General features: G+C 46.4%; 1 protein-coding gene across 1 annotated transcript in view; it reads left to right on the forward strand.

The window, feature by feature from the left end:
- Nucleotides 1–25,508, forward strand: part of LOC147724585 (fibrocystin-L-like) — a 505,554-nt gene that overhangs the window by 219,205 nt on the left and 260,841 nt on the right. Inside the window, exons 40-41 of the mRNA XM_086918064.1 lie at nt 457–1,447; nt 22,124–22,372. Of these exons, the coding sequence (XP_086774190.1) occupies nt 457–1,447; nt 22,124–22,372 (1,240 nt within the window). The remainder of the gene's footprint in view (nt 1–456; nt 1,448–22,123; nt 22,373–25,508) is intronic.

Consider the following 25,508-nt stretch of genomic DNA (forward strand, 5'->3'; position numbering starts at 1 on the left):
GTAAAAAATAACGTTATATTGAAGGCTCATATTGTAGGCAGCTATGACGTTCTTGTCAAGTGGATAAGAACATAGTCACCTTTCAATAAGATGTTTCAAGCAACCGCAGCCATATTGCAGACTTGGGTGTTCCAGAGGGCCTGTTCTGTGCCACATTTTCAGGCTTACCTTTGACTGGATATTTTCCCCTTTATATTGCTTGTTTGTAAATGTACATTTTAGGGATACCCTGACCATTTGGTATAAATGTGTCCCTTTGGAAAATACACGCTGAACACTCATCGTGAAGACGTCTGCACGGGCTTGGCCGTTGTACTTTTCTGGAGTTTGTATTTTCAAAGGGTTTATATCTTCCTGTGTACCTCTCTAAATAGACAAATCAGTACTGAAGAACAGTTATATGTGTGCACTATAACTCAGTAGGTTTTACATGTATTTCTTATGCATGTTTTTTAGGTGAAGATTGGAAGCTATCCGTGTGTGGTATCCTCAAGTAGTGAACATGAACTGACATGCACTGTGGACCCACAGAACACAATGGACATTGGAATAGCAGAAATGGTCTCCCTAAATGTGCATAACCTTGGTACAGCCATCAACACCTTGACCAGGGAGTTTGATCGACGCTTCGTCCTCCTCCCACATATGGACTCTGTGACCCCGAGTATTGGTTCACTCACAGGGAAGACCAGACTGACCATCCACGGGTCAGGGTTTGCAGCTCCGCAGAGTGGGATAATGGTTACAATGGCCGGGTATCCATGTGCCATTGTGTCTGTGAGTTACACAAACATTGAATGTGACACCTTAAGAGCTGATGCTGAACAAAGTGTGGATCTAAAAGTCAGTGTACTTGGAATTTCAGCTCAGTGCAGGGGGTCGTGCAGCTTTTCGTACAACGCCAACGTCACATCAAACATATTGAGCGTTGCGCCCACCATCTTGCGGGACGTACCTACTGAAATTGTGATTGAAGGCGAAGGGTTTGGGTCCAGAGTTGACGACATCCTTGTGTACATTGGAGATGAGGCATTTGAGCCAACCAGCGTCACTGAAAACAACATTACTTGCCTTGTGACCCCACTTCCTGCTGGAGACTACACACTCACAGTTGTGGTGTTAAGTAAAGGCCTAGCTACAGGTACCCTCACCCTCAACAGTCCTGCAGAGGCCTCTCTCTCACCGCACTCTGGAAGCATCATGGGAGGCACCACTTTGTTCATCACCGGGAATGGATTTGGAGCAAACAGTACTAGAGTGACCATAGGTGGTAATTTGTGTATAGTTTTATCTGTCAATCCTGGGGAAATTCAGTGTATCACACCACCACACTCTGCTGCAGAAGAAACAGTTCAAATTGTTGTTAATTCAGTTGTATACGACCCGCTGAGCTTCACTTATTCACTGAGTGATACGCCAAGCATCACGTCTGTTCTTCCTGACACAGGTATTTATATTTTTTATTTGTTCCTTTGATTTACTTTTCATATTGAGAGAAATGCTTGTCTTAAACCTTACCACCTGGGTTGCCTTTTTTCTGCGATCTGGTGCCTTTAGTCTCATCCCTTTGACCCCATAGCAGTAACAGAGAGTGAAACACGCTAAGGAACGCTGGAGGCATCACCCATTGCCTGTGTTTAGAAGGTCCTTGCCGTGTCCAATGGCTGGATCTTCTCATTTCATGGATATTAGGTATTTAAGCAGCCTGTAGAGTTGGAGTCCCATGTAAAAGCTCACTTCAGTGCACCCTTCCGGTTGAGGTGACCAAGAGCCTGTGATTTTGGAGTACGTTCTCTGCTGCGGTGCTGTGTTGAAGAGTATAACTATGTCCCTGATCTGGAACAGCCATCAAATGGTGCTCTTTGAATTTGGGCTTCACAATGATTATCATCCAGACTCAGAGCAGAAAGCTTTGTCTTTTGATTCAGAATTTCAAAACGCCTTTTGGGTAACTACCTCGTTGTAGATTGAGGTGACGACTCATTTAATAGCCTGTGTCAATATAAAAATATTAAAGGTAACAATATTTTATTTTTGTTTCAAAAGGGTAAGTTTATAGAGCATAAAAGGGAGAAAAAAACATAACTACAATTTATATAGCAAAATCTAAAACTTTACATTGTAAAAAGGATAAGATGACAATGATGATATATTAGAGAGCATGAAGTGGCAAAGAAAAAAAATAGAGTGTGTAGCTGGAAGTAAAACCCAAGAGGTAAGGCTAAAAACATCAATTAGTACAACGCTAGAACATGTATGGCAAAAGAAGACATGTCAATAAATCAAAAATAACAGTCAGAGAGAGCTCAGCGAGGTTGGGCATCTTCCTGTATGTAAGAAGGGGGAGCACAAAATTTCATTGCACAATCGTCTAAAAACTGCGTGATAGGGGATCAAATTGTAGGCGTTTCTTGCCAAGGGACATATAAAATACAAAAGTTGTGTCCAGGCTATGGTTATGACAAACAGAATACCACCAAGCTAGGTACCAATCACACTATAACATTGGGAGAGGACATAAATGTGTGACATGTGTTGCGCAGCCATTCCTATTCCATCTCCCTTAAAGACATATACGATAGCGTGCGCAGGTTGCCGCTATGTGTGGTTACAGCAGGTACGAACAGCTGTGACACTATTAGTGTATTACGATTCAGACTTGTGAAAGGACAAAGCAGGTCACTCTACGTCTTATTGCCTTAGTTCCAATCCAAATTCTGCATACTGGTGGGGCTGAATTTAAGAAAAATAACGCAATAATGTTGGCCCATTTATGCGTAAATGAAAAGAAAGTGTACTGAAATGGGTCATTTTAAATTGTTTTGTTTTCTTCAAAACCTTTAGATAAGAAAATGTTACACAATACTGATATTGATTCTTGCAAAATAAGAGCAATGTAATGTATTGTCATGTTAATAAAATTACAATAATTTTAATTGAACTAATCAATTGTTGAAGAAAAACACTGTGCGTACAAGTTAACATTTAAATTGTACATGGTTCAGCCCTGGTATAAAAAAATAAGCAAGTCAATCAAAGAAGCCAGTTTTCATGCAAGCGCTGATGATGACATCAGCAAAAGGAACAAGTAATGGACGGAATGGGGAACAATGCAAACATTCACCCCAGTCACAAGGACCTGGGTTTAATCCATTGTTCTTTTTCCCACTATGCCACCCCAGTTTAGACCCAGCCAAATGCAAATAAGTCTTGACCCTGTTCCTCATGAGAAAAGTCCAGCCCAAACTGCCAAGCCAGGTCCACCTGGACTGGAAACAAGCATCCTAGGACTTGTTTTGGTCTTTCAGCACTCATCAGCCGGGAGAGCTTGACTCCAGTGGCATGGAGAGAATGGGACCCACGTCTGGGCATACCTGTCCCACTCGGGGTGACAAATGCAAAACAACAATTGATAGACAGAATGCAGAACAATCTCATACATTCACCCCAGTACAGAGATCTGGGCCTAAATTGATTGTTTTTTTGCTCACAATGCCACCCCAGTTTAGACCCAGCCATATGCAATTCAGTCTTGACCCTGTTCCTCATGAGATCAGTACAGCCCAAACTGCCAAGCCAGGTCCTCCCTAGACTGGAAATAAGCATCCTGGGATTGGTTTCGGGGCATCACCTCCCATCATGAAATCACAACATCGGCATGTAACTTTTGTTTTAAATATGGCAGTGTACTGTTTTCTTCCCTTCATACAATGCAGGACAGCTATTTCCCATGCTCTGTTCCGCTGTGAAAAATAGTAATTAAACCCAGGTCCTTGTGACTGGGGTGAATGTTTGCAGTGTTCCCCATTCCGTCCATTACTTGTTCCTTTTGCTGATGTCATCATCAGTGCTCGCATGAAAAGTGGCTTTTTTGACTTATGCATGCCCTCATACAATTCCAAAGGTGAGTCTGTGCTGTCTAGTTTAGGCCTTGTATTTACATATACATATAAAGTCCAAGTCTTTTGGCTCTATGAAGCAATTCATTGATACAAAAAGCACAAGACCACTCATAGACTTGATTGGTAAAGAGGCAGGTTTTTAGAGATGTCCTAAATTCAAGCAGATTATTCCACAGCTCTGTGCCTTGGGTAATGAAGGCCCTTGCACTCCATTTCATATATTTTGGTTGTGGTTACAAAATATTGTGATCTTCCAAAGGGATGGAAGATACTTTATAAAAAAAATTGTGAGAAACTGTGGTCCTGCTTCATGAAAAATGTTATGCACAATGGGGAGTAACAAAGTGTCCTGCAGCCCCTGTTTTATGTGTTATGCTTATACATGATTCAGATTGCACACCGTCCAGCCCTCATTCTTACGCGTAACCAAGAGTAAAGATGGCATTCATGAAAGATGAGTGCTTCAGGGTAAAGCACACATGTTACATGTAGGGTTCATCAAGTAAAATTCCGCTTGACCAACTTTCTTGCGCCTACTTTAATTTAGTGTTACGATTTTGTAGAAAGTCAAGTTTTGGTAATTTAGAAGATATGGCTTTGTTTTAGATTCTGAGGTTTTTGCCCTGCCCACCCCAGACATGTTCTCTTGCATACATGAAATGGGGCATGGCGCTGAGGGGCTTGGGCACAGCACATGACAGCACTTTCAGTACAAAATAGCTTTTGCGTCTGAAAGGTAATCCGTCACTCCTATCGGCACCGCATTGCAACATTGAGTGTTGCACAAGCACCAGCTCAAACCCCCTCGTAAATGTGGTCTAAAGCGTGGCCCATTTCATACTGGCGTAAAGGGATTGCTACTTATATCTAGGATCACATTTCGTCAACGACATATGCTATCCAGGTAATAGTGGAATAATGCAACTTGACCTTAAAGCAAGTAAACATGGAAAAAAGCGAGATAATTACATGCAGAGTATGATCACCTGTGGTGGGCTACAAAGCACAATATGAATGCTGTTAGTTTACTGTAGCTGGAGCGAGAGGCTATAAGATCTCTCGGTTATGGAGTGGGATTTGTACAATGAGTTTGATCCCTTTCGAATAAAATGGTGGAGATACCCAGATGCTAGTTAGGACTATTCTGCCATCAGTTTGGGATGTGATTGTCATTTTTTTCTTGCCAATAGAAACTTGCACTTACATGTTGCTGAATGTAGTTGACCTTTTGGGCAGGCTCGGACCGGCCCCACAGGGCACCAGGCGTTTCCAGGTAGGCATGCCGGATGCTGTGATCATGGAAAGGGCTGTTTCGATGTGTCTGTCCTGGACTACTCTGCCAGGCAGTTTTGGCCAGGGTGAGGGGAGGCTTGCGATTTTACTTAGATACAGCTGGACTTCTGTGAAAAAATACCAGATGCGAAGCAGTTATAACGTCACAGCAGACAAAATGAATAAGTGCAAATAAACTATGCACGATGCACCTGTTGGATCCTTCGTTTTTACTGATGCCACACTGTTCCAGTTTTCCGTCATGAATACTGTATCCTTCTGACATTCCTTGCTTGCCCAAGGGACATGCCAAAGCAGCCTGCTCACTGTAGCAGCCTCTTCTTTGGGCTGAGCCAGGCTGAATGGTTGCAGACTAGGAAGTGAGTGGAAATTGCTTTAGCTGGCCTATCCCACCATGTTATGTTATGTTAGTATGAATTTGTAGAGCGCACGTTCACCCCAGGGTTTTTTGGCGCTGTGTGCCGCTGGGGAACCCGTCCTGGCTTTCCCTGTGAGATGGTCCCTATTGGGCATCCCCAAGGTGAATCCAGGCATCCCCGGCAGCGAGTGGGCCGTTGTGGAGATTAAGCAAGCTATTGCCCAGAGTTGCAGCGTGGGACCCATGGTTAGAGAGGCACCGAGGCGAGATTTATCAAGCCCGCTGACATTGGTTCCATACCCTGCGACGTCGGGAATTGAACCCTGGTCCCGGGCCGACCTCTGCTTCTGGGTCTGCCGCCTCTAACCGGTGAGCCACACTTGTCCGATATGATACATATTGCTCACTTTCCTTGTTTGCGCTGGACACATCTTTTAAAAGGTGCACCGGCACAAACAAGGAAAATGCGCCATATTAGGATTCGTGCACTGCCTCCAGGGCAGCTGCGAACATGTGCTGACAGGGGGACAGCGCATTCATGTGAAAAACGAAGCAGCTGCTCACTTTTAAGAGGGATTAGAGATCTCCTTGCGGGTGCTTGCCGTTGGTGACTGCACCTGCCTGCAAGGGGATGTCTGGGGGCTCAATGGGACCCCCTTTCCCCGCTCCAGAGGACTGCCATTAGGTGTACACTGACAGTGCACCACCTTTTCAGTGCACCTCCTGACAATTCTTTGCTCTGTACCAGGATCTGTAATACGGAATGGGTGCAGAGGCAAAGGAATTCTTAAATTTGCTGGGGCCATGCTCCTATGCAAATGAGGGAATGCCCTCTGATGATATCACTGGCGCTTAATGTGTGCCAGCGCTATATGTATGACAGAAGGGGGCCCATTGCCCCCAGGGCTCTTCTGTAAAACGGCCCCTGGTTGCTGAGTCCTGGTTCAGACATTTTGCTGATGTTGCAGCTGCCAGTGCACTGCAAACAATGAAGCTGTTCTCTTCCCCCCCACCATGCCCTGCCCCAAGTCCACCAAACTGACAGGTCAGATTAAGCACAGGTCCCGGCAGCCAGTACAGGCGCTGACTGTGGAGAAGGGAGAGCAGGCGGCGTAGCACTAACATCAGTAATTGTTACAGACGTGGAGGTTGATTTGATGTTGGTTCTCGGTTATTACACATTTCCTCCCTCTTCTGGAACCAGTTCATCAAACTATCTGAACAGCCTCCACACTTTCATTTTTAAACATGTCCAGCAACATCTTGGACGGGCAGGACCCCTGTCTCCCTAAATGCTTTCCCAGGTGTAAGCCTTTGTTAAAAACAAAATGTGGGGTGTTCTTAATAGTGCAATCAAGCAGATGCAATATATTGTACCCAAAATTATATATTGTTTAGCTGGGAAAAATATTAAAAATGCTTTAGTACCTAACACAGTTGTGCCTTTACGACAGATTCTGTAAAAATCTTGTGGTTTCAAACAGTGAGTGAAATATTGAACACAAGAATAAAGGTGAAGAAACACAAAAAGGTTTGTTCCTAGAAAAAATTATTATTTTTTATATTCATACGGAAATAAATCATCAAAGAAAATCAAGGGTGTACAGTTATTGACAATTGCATGTGTTTCTTGTGTAAATGGAGCTGACAAAACAATCCATAGATACAGAAGAAAACAATCCAGTCTATGACAAAATAAGTAAAGTTGACTTCTTTAAAAGATGATAAATAGAAAGCCAAATGTAGGAAAAGAGACTTGGATTGGATTGTCATGGGGCTAGTGTGGTAGTTTGGTAGTTTCTATAGTTTCTATAGAATTCAGTTAACAGATTCATAACACGTTGAACAGTTGCTGTTCCATTCAGCTGCTAAGTCTAATTAATACAGACTGTACTACACTGTTAAATTCAGATCACCAAACAAATCCCTTGCTGGCAACTTTCTCCTTAAAATACTTTGACTGCCCAAGCCCGCAAGGGTATATTGGGTTACCCACCCCTACCACTAACCTTTACGACAGAAGCAGTTGTGTTTTTAATACTTTTCATATCTTGAAAAAAACTACACTGGGCACCTAATCCTCAGATGACGAATATGCAGTAGTGCAGTCCGTGTACTGCAACTGATTCAATGTACTGCAAATAACAAGATGTTCAGAGCTGAATAAACATGGTTAAAGCTTCAGTCCTTGTAGGGGGTGTGAATAGACGATTGGAATGGATGGACTTGTTATCTCCTCACCATAAGAAAACTTTGGTTTTGGTCCCAAAAATGGCAAACCATGTTACATTGTCTGCAAATAGGTATGGTAAATGTGAATTTTACAGAAAAGCATTCCACTGTTGAAGTTGAATGGTTTAATTGACATGTGAAGCTGAGACTTGCAGATCATAAGCAAAGGTCAGCAGCAGGTGCTGACAGTGGGTAGCAAGGGAGGGGAGTTTTGGGGGCGGTGGACCCCCACCCCACTATTACCTGCGGCCGTCGTGGGCAGCAAAAGGTCTAGCTCTCCCACTGGGTGCTGAACCCCCTGCACTGTCTCATGTTTGTTAATCTGTCTGCCTGAATGTAAATTTGTTCACTGTAATCTTCCACTAGTGAGGACTGATGTTAGGGCCTCCTACCTTTGTTCCATATACACATAATTGAAATGCTTAAGCGTTGTAGCCTTTAAATAACCTTTGCCACTTAAATAAGATACTACCATTTCTAGCTGAAGTCCCCCCAGAATGCTGAATGCAGGCGGTGACCAGGTAATCCTTTTGCCGAACTCTAAGTATGGTTAGTACTTTCACTTCAGGGTTACACAGCCGTCGCTGCAGATAGCTATCACAATTGTTTGTGTCAGTGAAGGAGAATGTTTTTCACAGATTCCTAAAGGCAGCGTTGGATTTGGTAAAGGGACTACATATATATTACCGTAGACTACCCAATTGTTTTGTTTGAGTATTTACGTGGTATGCAACAAGAAGGGAACCCTTGGAATGCCGAGCGCTCTTCCTCCCTTCTAACTGGACCACTTGCAGCAGGGTGGAGCCAGCCCCAATACCAGTGGGCATTTACCAAACCTACTAGTGGCCGCCCTAGTGGTAATGTGCTCGGTGGTTGGGTAGCATCTTCTCAAAACATGTTGGTCCCTGGAACCCTTTTTATTTTATATGTAGGAGGGAGGATGAGTAGAAAGGATAAGAGAAAGGGGAAGATGAGGAAGGAAATAAGACTGGAACGTGAGAGAAGCAGGGACATAAAGATGATCGGAGAAATGCAAGGACGGAGATGCAGTAAGAACACGGGTCACGCAGTATGAAGAAGAGTTGAGGAGGAGGTTGGGCACGTTATGGATCGAGACAGGAGTTGAGGGATTCCAAGAAAAGACGAGAACGGAGGAGAATTGATGAGTGAGGAAATGAGATGACAAAAATTCGCAAATATTTGTGAGGCAACATGACTATTGCAAAACCTCCTTGAGGGTGCTCTGCTAACTCGCTTCTTGCAGTGCGGGGGCAGGTCTGGTTTGCCGGGGCTGCTCCTGGGTCATAATCCTGCCCTCGTGCCATCGGGTTCATGTTTATTCACCGCATAAGCACACACTTCAAAATATAAAGTTACTAAGCGCTTGGCAGTATATACTATCAAGTAACAGAAAAATCTGTAATATATTCCATCTGAACACCTCAATAAAACAAGAGGTAAAAGTATGAAACAGACGATCACATAAACACTTAAATACACCAAGACGACTTGAGGCCAGTCAGCACTGAATAACGATCAGGAGAGTTCCATAAAACGATGAAGGTGCAAAGACCATTGCAGCACTATAAACACAAAAGTACCTCTGGTGTGCAAATGACGGATACTGCTTTGTAAAGTACTTCAAAACAGAGCCAGTTTTATTCCACTTGCCAATCTTAAAGACAATTTCCATAGTTGGGGACTCTCGCTGCAAGAAAAGCTAATTTATTCCTGCAGACTGCTGGTTCAGATTGGCTTTGAAACACTAAGGAACTATCTTGTTCACTCATTTCAGAGGTTTGGTGTAGGATTATCTTTAAGTTCTCTCTCACTGGTTGAGTCAGCACCAAAGTTTCAGCCTTCGTATTGAAATGTAATCCACATTCTCGAATGCCGCTTTTTCATAGGTATATTGGCCACATGTACAACCGCTTCATTTTGCAAATTCCCAATTGCAACTTTTTGCGGCTCGAAATTAGGATGTCGCAAAATGTGATGTACTAATGCGTCTCGGACACATTTAGTGATTCCTAATGACATCACAATTGACCTACCTCATCAATACTCATGAGGGAAGTCGTAATTTGCGACCCATTGGGTATTCCTAAAAACACAGGGATGAAGGCCTGTGTGGGACAGCAGACAACCATGGGTGTGTCTGCTTTTAAATTAAGCAACCTTTTTTTTTTTTAATGCAGCCCATTTTCCTTATAGGAAACCTGGAAGCATTTTTAAGAAGGAAAATTAAACTTTTCAGTTTCATTTTTTAAGAGTAGATAGGGGTACTGGAGACCACTGCCTGCTCTTAAAAATATTCTTTGCAACCATTTACAAAGGGGAAGGGGGTCCCCAGAGGAATCCTCCACATTTGCGACTAACTTACCACCTACTTGAAGTTGGCGGAAAACTGTGAAAGTTTTCCGACTACATTCCGATCACAAAACAATCATACATCCGCCTGCGACTCGCTATTAGGAAGGAACACCCTCGACATGCCCCTTCCTAATGCCAAATCTCAAACCCTGATTTGCGAGTCGGTAATAGGTTACTGACTAAAAAAATAGGGTTAATACATGTCAAAAGACTACTTAGCGGTCGCTAATGGCCAGATCCTCCATTTGAAACCGCTAAAACCATTCTGTGCATGTGGCCCCGTGTTTTGTCTAGTTAACTATGACAGATGCCAACAAGCATTGGCGAAGCATTGGCAAAGTCAAAAGGTCTCCCCTGCTATTGCCAGTGGTTTACAGATTCTGATGCATGACATCCATGTCATCTCTCCTCATCATGAATACTGATGCATGAATCCTAACACATGCTCATACAGTGACCAACATGTAGACTATTCCAATATGATGCCATGCACTCAGATGTTTATGAATGTGTTGGGGTGTATGCATCATGATGCATGCGCTATCATGACACACTGGCAGTCATTTTACTTAATCGTTGGAATTGACATGCCTAAAAGTAATATTTAAAAAAGTGTGCAGGGGTTCATAAAAATAAAGTGATCTGTCAAGCAGCACTTCGCAGCTACTGAGCCGTGTATTGGGGCCATGTATAGTAGCAACAAATTAAAAATCACATGAAGGGACACCAGAGAGAGCCTAGTGATGGCAGGCAGTTGGGTGTTGTGTTACCAACATTTAGTGGGTGAGGTGGAGGCCCTTAGAATAAAATGAAGCCCCCACCCTCAAAAAACAGACTAGCTCATATCACAGATGTGAACTATTTCTTTAAGTGTTTCTCATCCATGATATGCCATGGTCTGATACAAAGCCTCGTGGACAACCCTTTACACACACAACATGCTTGGGTATTATAGATGATTAGAGGGCAAATGTATGTTCCTATGTACTAGATACTTCCTCACCTATTTGATCAAAATGGATATATAAGAGATTGCCTCACTCACAACATGTCATGGCATGCTTCATCTAGGTCTACAGTACATAGGTAAACAAATTTGCCCTCTAATCATCTATAATACCCAAGCTCCTTGTGTGTGTGTGTGTGTGTATAGGTTATGATGGGAGGACGTGTGTGGGATATCTTTTCCTCCAACGCTCACATTGTGTGCATATCATAGACAACCCTGTCACCCAATGTTTAAAGTTAGCTGTTCTACAGGAATCTATGTCTTTATCCCGCAGGCTTTTTCCCCGCAGGGAATCACAACGCGGTCGTTACAACGCATATCATTACTCCGCAAGTCGGAACAACGACTTTCGGAGGAGGGGCACTGGATGTTGGAATAGTATAATTTACTATTCCAAATCCAGTCTGTGCGGACACTAGGGAAGGTGTTGGATTTTAAATTCAACACCTCCCACCTCCCCTTCGCAAGTCGTTATTCGAACTTGTGGAGTAATAGTATGCGGAATCACAACGCGGTCGTTGTAAGGACAGCGTTGTGATTTCCTGCGGGTAAAAGGTTTTGTGATAAACGTTGTTTACAGTTCTACAGTCGTGTTGGACTTGGCTCTTTCCTCAGGGTCATCCACAAACTTTTTGCCTTCATTCCTCCTATTTGTGCTGAAATTGTTTTTGTTGGCCTTAGGACTAAACATGATAACATTGGCTTATACCCAACTGGAATATTTAATTTACTTATAAGTCCCTAGTAAAGGGGAGATACATGCGCCTGTGTGCCAGGACTGGTAAATCAAATGCTACTTACTAGTGAACCCGCAGCACTGATTGTAATTGTACGTAGAAATTTTCCTATGCCCTGTAGTTAAACAATTGTCAAGCTCCACTCACCACGAGCTGGAGAGACTGGAGCTGAATAAGTGGTACGGAGGGTAGGGACCCTTGACAACTGTTTGACTACAAGGCCAAGCCCCCTGCCCCTGAGAGGTAAGAATTACCCAATGAGAGGGAACAGTTTGAATAGGCAAGCATAACACTGCTTTCTGCATACCTTGACTTAGAATACATGCCACATGAACATTTCTACATAAACAATATATGTCACTAAGGGAGTACTTCAAAAATGAACCCACCTTGACGAAAGCCCAGGACCTAAATTGGTCAGTAGCATAGGGCTTAAACATGTTGGCAAATTAAAAGGTCATAGCACTATAATATCCTAAATGCCCTTTATATTTAGTTGTAATCTTTCCCACCCACCCTGCTAATAAAGGGATGCCTTGGCAGTGGAGGAGGAATTTCTATTTAATTGTTATTCCCCCCCCCTAGGTAGCAATATATAAAGAGCTCCTTCAAACATGGTCGAGACATACTGACTTTTAGGGATCAGGGTGAACCCCAATGATCAAGCATGCCGATATTAGAGTGCAAGAGTATTATTTCTTCCAGTCTTTATTCGATCAATATAGATCATAAAAGATTACAACAATTTAAATGGTTAAAAAGATGTCAAGTTAAAAAAGAAGTTTGGAGGATAAGCAGAAAACAGTGCAGGTAAACAAGAGTTATAACATTACAAAAGCATGTTAGAAAAGGAACAATTGCAGTGCATTACATTTAAGAAAATCATCAAGCAATGCTTTTGTCAATATTTAGCTTAATGGAACGGTTGCGAATGTGCCACATAGCTGTTAAAAATGTTGCCACTGCAAACACAATAGGAGGGGATAGATCTGTCTTTAATATTCTGTAGGCTGGGAGATAGAGCCTGAAGCCTAGGTTTTTTAAAAGGGGAACAAGCCAGTATTTCCTGGGTCTTTGGTAGGCTTTGAAAAAAAATAAAGTATGCAGATCGTTTTCATGAGGATGTCGGCAAGCTGGGCACTGTGCGGAAGGCTGGGACTTACCCCAACGATCCGTGAAGGTCCCAAGGGGGAGAGTGCTGTAACGCCACTGCATGAATAGTTTTCCGGTCAGGATGGGACTAATTCCATCAAGGACAGGCTCTAGGAGGTATGAGTCCTTGAACATGGTAAACATATTAGTTAGAGACCCCTCACGTGTACCCTCAATTGAGACAAGCAACTTTTGCTCGTAGAACTCTCTTGAGAGAAGTTTGCGTGGGATCCTACCACAAGCATTACCCAGGTCAAGCCATAGTTCCGGCCTTCCTAAAGACTCGCATGTTTGTCTGATATATCTCAGCCAAGGTATCAGGGTAGCATTTGGTAGGCGTAGGATCTCCATGAGCTCGTCCCTATAGCTCAATAATTCAGGGGAGCTCCAAATTCTGCGCCAAAAGGTTAAAGGTTCAGTCCCAATTCTTCAGTAATGGGTCTAAGACCCAAATCTAATCTCAGTGGGAGGAGGGGTGTGCCAGGTGGTAGAGCTGCCAGCTGCCTTATGAAGTTATTCTCACTAATCTGTAGTTTCTTGGCAATTGCATGGCTCCACAGTTCTCCGCCGTAGGTAACGGCCCCTCTTGCCTGCATTTTATAAATATGGATAAGGGGACCAAAAGGCTTAAAAGTCGACCTACTTGCCATCCTACTGATTCCACCCGTTAGCTGGACCAGTTTCATGATAGCCTTGGTACAGTGGGAGTCCCAAGTCATGCTCTGATTGATGGTTACCCCCAGGTATTCGAAGGTGAGGACCCTCTCTAGTCTCAACGGCCCTATGGTAGGGTTTGGGCGAGTTGAGGAGGGAGGGTTGAAGATCATAAATTTTGTTTTCATAGCATTGGTCTCCAACCCTCTCTCCACACAAAAGGTCGAAAACCCGTCCAAAACCTGTTGTATGCCCATGGGAGACTTAGATAGCAGCAGGGTGTCGTCCGCAAACATGATAGCGGGCACCCTGCTGCCATTAAGCTTTGGAGCGTCGATATCAACCAGCCTATTCAAGTGGTTGATCACCCCGTTGACAAAGAGGCAGAACAGGGTCGGTGCAAGCACACAGCCCTGTCTTACCCCTCTGCCAATGGGGAAACTACCCGAGAGTGCCCCACTTCTGCCACACCTGACCCGGGCGAAATTCCCCTGGTGTAATCTCATCAAAATTGACAGAATGTCCGCCGGGATCCCCAACTCCGCCAAGACAATCCACAGTCTATCTCTCCGCACTAAATCGAAGGCTGCTCGCAAGTCCACGAAAACCGTGTACAAGCTGCCGCCCTTGATTGTCACAGTCTTCCAGAACAAAAGGTTCAGGCGGAAGATCTGGTCCGTCGTTGAAACCCCTCTTCTAAACCCGGCCTGATAGGTACTTAAGATGGCAAATTCCTCAATCCAATTTTGGAGGCGGTCAAGTATCAGCCTACCAAAAATTTTCTGAGTTACATCAATGAGGCTGATAGGCCTGTAGTTGGCTGGGAGCAGAGGCGACCCCTTCTTATAAATAAGGACAATCTCTGCGCCCAGCCAAGTACCCGGTATATCCATACCCCCTAGAACACCGTTAAATAACGTCATTAGGTATGGTGCCCATACATTGGGCTCCTGCTTAAATAGGTCACCCGGTAAGCCGTCCAAACCAGGCGCTTTGCCAGGTATCAGCCCTGCGATGGCAATTCGCACCTCCTTTTCGGTAAAGGGGTCCCCCTCTAATACCGTACTGTTGGTCGGTAGGGGTTTGTTGAGGGCGCCATCATCAACCCCATAGAGAGACTGGAAGTGATCCTGCCAAGCCTTGGGCGAAATGTTGGGTTTGATTGCCGAGGCTAACTCCTCAGACCCCGTGTTTACAATGCACCAGAATTTTCGTGAATCCCTACAGGATAATGAAATTGTGAGATTTTCCCATTTCTCCTGCTCCCATTCACTTTTAGCGTGTGAGATCAGGGACTTGTAAACCCTTCTCCTGGCCCTGATCACGGATCTGTCTCTGCCTTCCTTAATCGAGGTCAGCAGGTCAGATTTAGCCTTACAGCATGCAGCATTATACCAAGTGGGGCGGGTGTGGAGACCCCCACCACTCTTTCCTGTTGAAAAGAAAACATCAGCCACGGACTTAACCATGTCCTCGTACAACAGCCACAGCTGTTCGTTGATACCCGGGATGGTAGGTTGTTTTATTAGTGTGCAAACCTTTTCAAGTGTGGGAATAACCCGGGCATAAAGCCCTGATACCTTCTCTGGATAAGAGGCAAGCTTCTCCCACCTAACTCTCCGTCTGTTATTTGTCAGTGCTAACCCATTTCCAGGGACGACCATCTCGTGCCCTCTATCATCAATGCCTGGATGGGCATATTCCAGTTCCAATGCGTTGTGGTCACTGTCCTCCCTAGATATCACCCGGAAGTCAATAATGTGAGACCACAACGAAATTGGGACTAGAATATAATCTAATCTCGACACCCTACCTATTCTATTGTAAGTACATTTGGGGGGGATGTCAGAATTGGTGCGTCTGTTACAGGCCCGCACACCGTGTTTGAGAGTCAGACCAGTAATTTGGACAGCCAACGGAGTCCAGGCTCTGGGTGCAGGTGCTGCCGTTGGAGGTACGGACCATAATGCATCCTCCTCTTGGGAAAGTCCATCCACTAAACCCAAGAGGGGTTCAAAGTGGCAGTTTAGATCCCCTCCAATCAAGAGGGGAGTGCCCTGGGAAATGTCGCTAAGGGCTACCGAGAGGTCATCGATGGTACATGACTCCTGTGTGAGGCCAGCCGGCCTGGAATAGACATTTAACACCACAAGTCTACTCGAATTCGGCCACTCTAACAAGAGACCAAGAATGCTGTCTGTGCCTAATGGAAGCACGGCGACCGTGCATCCCAGATCGACCGCCACCCAGGTCACGAGGCCACCTGAAGGGAGCCCCCTACCCCCCCATTTTGCGGGGACAGAATAAGATGCAAAACCTGTGCGAGGGACTTCCTCTCTCGCCCAGGTTTCTTGGAACATGCATATGTCCCTACCCTCGATGAATAAGCTCCAATCCGGAGAATTTATTTTATTCCCCAGGCCAGCCACATTCCGAAATAGTATGTTTAGGAAGGGCGGTCTGGGGTTCAGGGTCAGAAGGGGAGAAGTGCCCATGTATGAGGAGTTCGTTAAAGGCGTGTTACTAGAGAGACTTTCCCTTTGTTCATGTAAGGTTTCACTCAAACTGGGGATAGTCCCAGCTATATTTGTGTAAACCTCTCTGGAAGAATGTTGCACCTCACAACGAGCTGGCCCACAGGAGTTATTGGAGCAGAATTTGGAAGTGGTGGCTCCCCTTTCCTCAAAGACCCTGGGTCGCTTTGCTGCCTCCCCTCTGAAACTCCCACTCTGTCAGTCGACTAAATCCAGGATACTATACCTATTGAAGGTTGGGATATGGACTGGATAGTGGACTGAATAGAATCCTCTCCCTCTGTCGCCCCATCTTCCCTCCCTCCTATGGACGGTCTCCCATCGCTCCTCATCTCTCACATGGTTCGCTGGGGTATAGAAGAAAGATAGAGGTAAGGCCTGGATAGATGTCCCAAAGTCAGGGTAAGACCATCTGCAGATGTGTGCAACGGTCGAGGGGTCCCTGAAATTAATTAGGATACAATCCCCATTGATCGATTTTCGTGTGTAACCTAACCATGGGACTCTCCTCACCATAAGGACATCACTCGTTGTTCCCTGGGGGAGGGGCCTATTGATGGAAAGTCAACTGATCACCTTATTTTTAAGAGCCAAAACATGTTCTTTTGACGATGGTTTTAACTCCGGAACCCCCGCCAGGATAACTGTATATGGACTCGCCTCCGGCGGTAAATTTACTAACCTGTGTTTTTTGTTAATACCCTGGTCTCCCTGTGTAACTACAGTCCGCCTTTCAGGGGGATGTGAAGATGTGGCACAATCAGTCAACTGAGATGACACTATGTGCGGTGCGGGTTGTTGGGATTGGGGGGGCTTGGAGGCCGGTGCCACCTCCTTCACCACCTCCTTTACTAGTGGCGTGGATGCAGGCTTTTTATTCCTGAGCCCCCCCGCCCCCACCTTTGGGAACAATACTATCTTTTTTGGGGATGTTTGCTAGTTGGACCGTAGCTTTTTCAATTGACACTAATCTGGCTTCGATCTTAGTTAGACGCGCCTCCAAGGGGCTTAAAAGTGATTTCAGAAGAGTGCCGATATCAGAGAGGGTGATATCTTCGTCACTTGAGGTAACATTGTGACTGGATGTCTGAAGTGGTGTTTGGGGGAGGGGATTAGGCGGGGTAATGGCGCCTTTCTCCTCAGTGGAGTATGTCCCTTACTACCAGATCCCAAGTTGATTCCCTCCGCTGCTGGGTTGTGCTTTGCTACCTTAGCCTTGCGCCCCCCAGGGTTTTTTGGCCCTCTTTTCCTTTTTGGTATGGCTCCTTCCCTTTCCCCCTGCGTAAGGCAGCTAGCTGTATCGGTATTGTCATCCGTGTTAGCCAGGCTAACAATGACATTAATAGGGGGAGGAGGAGGCTGGGGTAGGGGTAATAAGCTTAACTCTACAGGCGCACTAGTGTCAATATCGTTAAATAATGGGGTGGAAATGGTTAGGTGAGGTGTATCTAACACACCACTAGCTCCATTCTCCCCATTGTCAGACTCTATGCGATCCAGTCTCTTTACTGGGCTCATAGCCTGCGCTATTGTGCCCATGGATGATCGCCTTACCCAGTCTATTTCTTGCGATATTCGCCTTTCCAGAATCGTGATTTCATCAATGAGGAGAGAGCCCGCCTTAGCAAAATAGTTGTCCAAAGTACCTTTTGAGGTCCCAGCAGCTAGCGTGCTCTTACTCCTCGTCTCTCTCATGGCCATAGTTTCAAAGCTTGGTGAGTGGAAAGAATGAATAGAAGAGATGCAAAAGGGGTGGCCCGGTCCCGGTCTCTACCGTTCTCGAACGGCCTCAAACGGCCCGCCCTTTGCCCTTGCTTCGCCCCGAGCTCCCCCCCGCGCGCGTCCCGCGATGCGCGGTATGACCTTGATTTAAATACATAGGTGGGAAAGGCGGGGCATACACGGGAAGAGGCACCAGCTGTCGATGTCAAAAGGTATGCTGGTCCTCGCATTCCCGGTGTGCCACGCTGTGTCCTGACAACAGGGTCCTTCCCGGCAGGTTCGGGGAAGAAACAGCGTCCAAGAACTCCAAATCGGTCCCGGCAGGGTCAGGAAGCAAACAGCATGCAGGGAACTCCTACGAGCGGCTCCCGCGGAGCGGGGGCCGTGAGGAGTAAAGTACAGGTGGGGAAGGGCGGGGCATACACAGGAAAAGGCACCAGCTGTCGATGTCAAAAGGTATGCTGGTCCTCGCAGTCCCGGTGTGCCACGCTGTGTCCTGACAACAGGGTCCTTCCCGGCAGGTTCGGGGAAGAAACAGCGTCCAAGAACTCCAAATCGGTCCCGGCAGGGTCAGGAAGCAAACAGCATGCAGGGAACTCCTACGAGAGTATTATTTATAAAAAATGATTTTTCCCCTTTTTCCCACCCCTTTTGAAGTTGTGTATAGGTGTGAAATGAATCACCCCCTTCTTAAAAATGGCTCTTCTAGCAGATTGATGTTGATGCTGATGTTTTCTTGCCTTAGGCATTTAGTGAATGTAGCCTGTCTCAGGTCACATGACTGGGTGTAGGTGACAATTGTTCTTTGTGTAGTCCTCCTAGACAGCTACACACAATAGGAAGCTTAGGTATGCATGGATGCGCCATCAGTGGCAGGATGGAAGGGAGGAGCTGAGCACAGCTGTACTTACACCTAAAAAGGCTGTGTGTTGCCTCCACACAAAAGGCTACATACCCCCTGTAGAAAGTCTGGAGTCAGGGCAGGAAAGGGAGGACTTTTGTGGACATCAAAGGGAATCCCCGAGAAGCTTCTTCATCACTTCAAAGGCACAACTGCATATACATACTGGACCTAAGACACCAACTCTTCAGTACATGTCTGGAGCTCTGGATACTCTGTCAGGTAGAAGGACTGCTGTGCTGCTACAAGGACAACCACTCTGATGGACTGCTGCTCAAAAGGAAATGCAGCACTGCTGTGCTGAACTGCTGGCTGCTGCCCTCTTTCCTGGGCAAGAAGATCAGGACCTGCAACTTAATCTTTATATTTGTAAAAAATAAACAAAGTACATAGAACAAGGGTAATGGGTTGGAGAGTTGGACAGGAGTGCAACAGGGGATACTGGCGATCAGTGGAGGGGACATTAATACAGTTCAGAGAGAATTCTGTGAGAAATAATTGTTCCTGGTCTGGACAAACACAAGAATAAGTAGAAAAGCCATAGAGCCAAGATCAGGCAATTGAGATAGACAACAAAGGCATCCAATACTGAGGAAGAGACTGCCCAAATAATATAGGTGTAAGCATTAGAATCAACATGTCTTTCCAACACTTAGTCTGCAGGCCTCCTGATCTGAGCCTCAGGAATCTAAAGGTACTCCCAAACAATTCAGGGACCGAGCTGCGGTGAGGTCTTGACCCACCCCCAAGTGGTGCCCCTCAGATTCTGGATCCATAGTGTGGCTCAGTGCTCTTAAAATCAAGCTTTTTGGCTCTTTGCAACTGCGAATGGGCCCGTTGGCACCGAGACCCTACCGCTCGCATTGAAATTCAACATGAGCTGTTGCCACCCCATCTCTTTGAGCAGCAATCATCGATCGCCAGTGGAGGACCGCCAAAGTGAAGCACTAGCTTGCCCATCATGTTGCCTGACCTATTCTTCCGAACCACACCGAAAACCACCTGTGACACTTTTCTTGCTACATGGGACCCTCTCCCACCCCAATGGGACTCTTGGCACAAAACTTCAGAAGGTAAAACTTCAAGAAAACTAATCTGGGACTGCATCTGACCCATGCTCCATAGCAGTCGACCTGAACTTTTGACTTTGACCCAGTGCAGTCAGATAGCCACAGTTGGCACTTTAAGTTTTTGGGTGCTTTTTTATGGTTTATTCCTTAAAAATGCATAACTCCGGTTCTACTAAGTGCTCTTTTGATCATGTTTTATTTATCACATGTTGTTCTACTTTCTCACTTAGTGTAGGATTCTTTTTGTGTGGTGTTTTCAATGCTTCACTGTTTGAAGAGTTGCACAAATACTTTAAACATTGCCTCTGAGTTAAACCTGATTGCTCTGTGCCAAGGTACCAGGGGGCTGAATACAGGTTAATTTGGGGTTTGCTCGTGCCTAAGCATGACTGGCCGAGCTATTTACCAGGGCCAGTTTTGGCCAATTTTGTTACAGGGGTCGATTCTGCAAAAGTGGCCCTTTAACTAAAACGCCCTCTTTCCCCCCTCCTCCCTCCCCTGGGCCCAAAACCGTCCCTAACCCTTGCGGCCCACTGAGGGAATGACCAGTGCCCTCTACGGCCAGTAGTTGCTGATAGCCAGGGCTCACACCCCAGTCAACCCAGTAACGCAATTTCTAACAAGTGGCAGCTGACTGGCTTGTTGTGTATCAATGTTTAGTCCTTCAAATGCTAGGTGGTATATTGAGAGATCTTTATGTAAGTTGTTGAGCTTTGTTTTTAACAAAAATACACAGTTTGGTGTAGATTTCAGACTTCAACAGTGGATACCTCATACCAATGTACACAGCACCCTTTTATAAAAATAATACACTTCACACAAATAAGCAATTGATGTAGAGACGAATTGTTGTACTGTGCCAGCAGACAGACTTTATACTCAAGAGCCATAAGCACAACTTAAGAAGGGAGAGTGCCATAAAGAACCAAATCCAAAAGCTCACATTGTTTGAAAATCAAAGATCCCAACACACAAAAGTACATTAACTTTAATTTAGTCTGTGAAATCTGACCAATGAAATACATATGTCAATTAATGACTATCATTAGAGGACAGATGTGCATGTTGTGAGCCTCACCCTTCTGTTGGCGGAAATCCCCATTTCTCCACTATGTTTCCCTGATATGTCATGTGACACGTGGCATAAGGCACATGACTCAGAGACATTTGCGTCCTTCTGCCTTCTCCTTTACTCTTTCTTACAACTCGAAGATGCTTATCTTGCCGCTCCCAGCTCTAGATGTGTAGTCAGGGCCAGCTTTAGGGGGGTGCGACTGGTGCAGCCGCACTGGGTGCTGACCTGGAGGGGGTACTGGCTTCAGCGGGGGCGTTTGTATATATCAAAAGCGTGTGATTTAAAAGCACCTACTGCAGAGTTCATTGTGCGTGTATCCTTCTTTAATAGTCTTTCAGATTTGGAGGTTCATCATGAAATAAAATGTTTCAGCCCCTATTGAATGAATAGGTGGTGCCGTCTGCTGACGGCGGAGGAGGGTCCGTTTGCTTCTGAGTAGCAGGAACTGCCCATTTTGCAGTGGAACGTCACACAGACGATCAGACATTTGCTTCTCTAAACTTCTGTGATATTTTTGAAAGCAAGGTAGAACTCCCGAAGACGCACTTGGATGTGAGGTGCCCCAGATTACCGCTTGGAGCTGGGGTACGACCTCTGGTTGTGAAGATAATTCTCCTGGGCCGTACTACTCAAGGATATTGAAGGAAATGAACGGGCAGGTGCTACTGTTGGGTGTTTGCTCCATGTTACCACTTCCAGCGGTGCTTCCGGTCATCCCTTCTTGGAAGCATTGACCATCCAGGTCACGAGCCGTAAACACTTATAATGAAGAGTGCATATGTAGTATGTAGTAGGCGGTTGTAGCAGTAACATAGCATGATTTCCATGAGCCCTAGTGCAAGCAATAAGTGTGCCCCCTGAGTTCTGTCTGGAGTACACTACAGCTATAGTCAGGGTCCGGTGGGCCACTGCACCTGCTGCACCGTTGCTGGCTATGCTTTTGACTAAGATATGACAACTACTGCCGCCTCGCGCTGCTGAAGTGTACATTTGATGTCAAGCGACTACCAGCGAACAATTGTACACTTTAATTTTGCAAAGCCTAATTATGAAGGTTAGATCAATAAGAGTTCCCTGGGATGAAACGTTGTTTATTGCCTTTGTGTTTCAGGGCCGGCTGGAACGAGGGTGACGATCAGTGGATCCGGCCTGGGGACTGACAGCTCAGATGTAGTAGTGGGAATCGGCAACGTAGCATGTGCTGTGGAGTCAGTCACCGACAGCGAGCTGCAGTGCACCGTTGGGGATCACGTGGGGGGAAACTTTTCTGTTGTTTTCCGCAGTGCTGCGAAGGGCTTTGCTGAGACCAGCGCATTCTTCAAGTACGCATTCAGCATCACCTCCGTCGCCCCCCGGGAAGGTACGTACAGTCTGCAACTGAAGACGCCATTATTATGTTTTTGATTGTAATTGTAAGTAGACTGTTTGTACACAAGTAGTACACTGCTAATACTTTTTTCGTGACGCTGAATTAGCTATAAGCATTTATAATGTCGCACATGGCTTCAATGTCATAGTGTTGGATTTCAGCCCCGCTCAGTGTGTCGAGCGTAGCTGTGGAAGGACAGCAGACGTGCGATCTCTCTTTTAGTTCAGAGGGGATGTCCCTTACGGGGAGCATACTGGCATTGTGTAGTCTTTGGCTATGTGTATTCTTTGATGTGAATTTTCATAACATATTGGCAACGTCCATATCCAATGCAACAGAAACACTTGTGCAAGAATCTTTCACTCACTTCAAGCCATCCAGCATTTGTGATCAGAAGATACTACCCTCAAACCAAGACCCTAGGCCATGGGTACTCACGAACTTTCTTTCGGGGGCCACATTTACAGTGTGGTTTGTGGCCGAGGGCCGCACCGGTGGGGGCGGGGTCAGTTGCGAGGGGGCGGGGCTAGAGCACACAAAAAACTGTAACCATGAGGTTGAACACAGGCCCCTGCAGAGGATGCCTTCGTCCACTGAGCCACCAGACCTGGCATACACACTCTCTCTCGCTCTCTCTCTCTGTCTCCCTCCCTCTTTCTATCTCTCCCTCCCTCTCTCTATCTCTCCTTCCCTCTCTTTCTCTCTGTCTCCTCCCTCCCGCTCTCTGTCTCTCTCTCTCTCTCTCTCTGTCTCCCTCCCTCTTTCTATCTCTCCCTCCCTCTCTCTCTGTCTCCTCCCTCACTCTCTCTCTCTCACTCCCTCTCTCTCCCTCCCTCTCTCCCTCTGTCTCCCTTTGTCGCACTCACTCTGTCTCCCTCTCTCTCTGTCTACATCCTCTCTCTCTCTCTCTCTCTCTCTCTCTCTCTCTCTCTCTCTGTCTCCCTCCCTCTTTCTATCTCTCCCTCCCTCTCTCTCTGTCTCCTCCCTCACTCTCTCTCTCTCACTCCCTCTCTCTCCCTCCCTCTCTCCCTCTGTCTCCCTTTGTCGCACTCACTCTGTCACCCTCTCTCTCTGTCTACCTCCTTCTCTCTCTCTCTCTTTCTCCCTCACTCTATCTCTCTCTGTCTCCCTCCCTCTGTCTCCCTCTGTCTGTCTCCGTCTGTCTGTCTCTGTCTGTCTCCCTCTGTGTGTCTCTCCCTCTGTCTCCTTCTATCTGTCTCCCTCGGTCTGTTGCCCTCCTCCCTCTGTCTGTCTCCCTCTGTCTATCTCCCTCTGTCTGTCTCACTCTGTCTGTCTCCCTCTTTCTGTCTCCCTATGTCTCCCTCCCTCGGTCTCCCTCTCTGTCTCCCTCCCTCTGTCCGTCTCCCTCTTTCTCCCTCTGTCTGTCTCAGTCTCCCTCCCTCTGTTGCCCTCCCACTGTCTCCCTCCCTCTGTCTCTCTCCCTCTGTCTCCCTCCCTCTATCTCCCTCTGTCGGTCTACCTCTGTCTCCCTCTGTCTGTCTCCGGCTCCCTCCCTCTGTCTCCCCCTGACTCCCTCCCTCTGTCTCCCTCTCGCTATGTCTCCCTCTCTCTGTCTCCCTCTGTCTCCCTCTCTCAGTCTCCTTCCCTCTCCCTCCCTCTGTCACCCTCTGTCTCCCTCCCTGTGTCTCCCTCTGTCTCCCTCCGTCTCCCCCTCCCTCTCTCTCTCCATCTCTCTGTCTCTCTTCCTCTCTGTCTCTGTCTGTCTCTGTCTTCCTCTGTCTGTCTCCCTCTGTCTGTCTCCCTCCCTCTGTCTCCCTCCCTCTCTCTCTCTCCCTCTCTGTCTACCTCCCTCTGTCTGTCTCCCTCTGTCTCCCTCTTTCTGTCTGTGTCTCCCTCCCTCCCTCTGCCTCCCTCCCTCTGTCTCCCTCCCTCTGTCTCTGTCTGTCTCTGCCTCTATCTGTCTTTGTCTGTCTCTGCCTCTATCTATCTCTGCCTCTATCTGTCCCCGCCTCTATCTCTGTCTCTTTCTCTGACTTTCTCTCTGTCTCTACTGCTGTCTGTCTCTGTCCTGTCTCTACCTCTATATGTCTCTGCCTCTGTCAGTCTGTCCCTGTCTCAGCCTCTATCTAGCTCTTTCTGCCCCTGCCTCTATCTGTCTCTGCCTCTATCTCTATATGTCTCTATCTGTGTCTGTCTCTGCCTCTATCTGTCTCTGACAGCCTGTCCCTGTCTCTGTCTATCTCTTTCTCTATCTCTATCTGTCTCTATCTGTTTCCGCCTCGGTGCCTCGGGCAGTGCACACCTACTGTGCCTACACGTCCCCGTCACCAGCCCAGAGATAGCCACCCCCTCACCTCCCTCCACTCCCTGTGTAACGTAAAAGCCAGCTCGTTTTCTCTCTGAATTTGCTGCTTTGCTGGGTTTCCCACCACTGGGCCTGGGGTCACATAGGTCGCTGGCTTTAATTATGACTTTCACCCCTGAGCTGTCAGATCAAAGCCCCCCTTTGACTCCAGTCACCCGTCCGTGTAGGTATGCATGCATCAATTATATATAGCGCCAACCTGGTGGCGAGCATATGTGTGCTGTGCTGCGAGAGCGAGACCAGGCTTGAGCACCGTGGCCTTCGCTCAACCCTCTGACTACAGGCTGGCGGTAAACATCACATCAAGGCTCTTAACGCACACCTCACCCGGCTCTAACTCCCTGCTGCCCGCCGTCGCCTCCCCCGGCTCCTACTCCCTGTTGCCCTCCGTCACCTCACACGGCTCTCACACCCTGCTGTCCTCTGTCACCCTTGGTCACCTCACCCCGCGTGTGTGGCAGCTCGAGCTGAGACAGCTTGCTGGGCAAACTGCCGAGTACTTCTGAGGTCTTTTAAAGACCATTTCCTTGTTAATGAGATTTTGTAAGCACCAAACTGCGTGACACACCAGGTATGGAACACATGGAGAGAAATATTGCCTTTCAGTGGGAAATGGTATAATCCAAAGCTCTGTTTTTAATATAAAATCATGGCCTTCGGTGGTCATTTCACTGAAAATACAAGATATGAAATAAATATTGTCTACCAGTGCTTGTGGAAGACAATTTCCATGGACTGGAATCTAGAGAATCCTAAAGTGATTCTAGTATTTTAATGACATCTGCTTGCCATTTTGTATCA

Source organism: Lissotriton vulgaris, chromosome 4_1, assembly GCF_964263255.1.
Source record: "Lissotriton vulgaris chromosome 4_1, aLisVul1.2, whole genome shotgun sequence".
NCBI lineage: Eukaryota > Metazoa > Chordata > Amphibia > Caudata > Salamandridae > Lissotriton > Lissotriton vulgaris.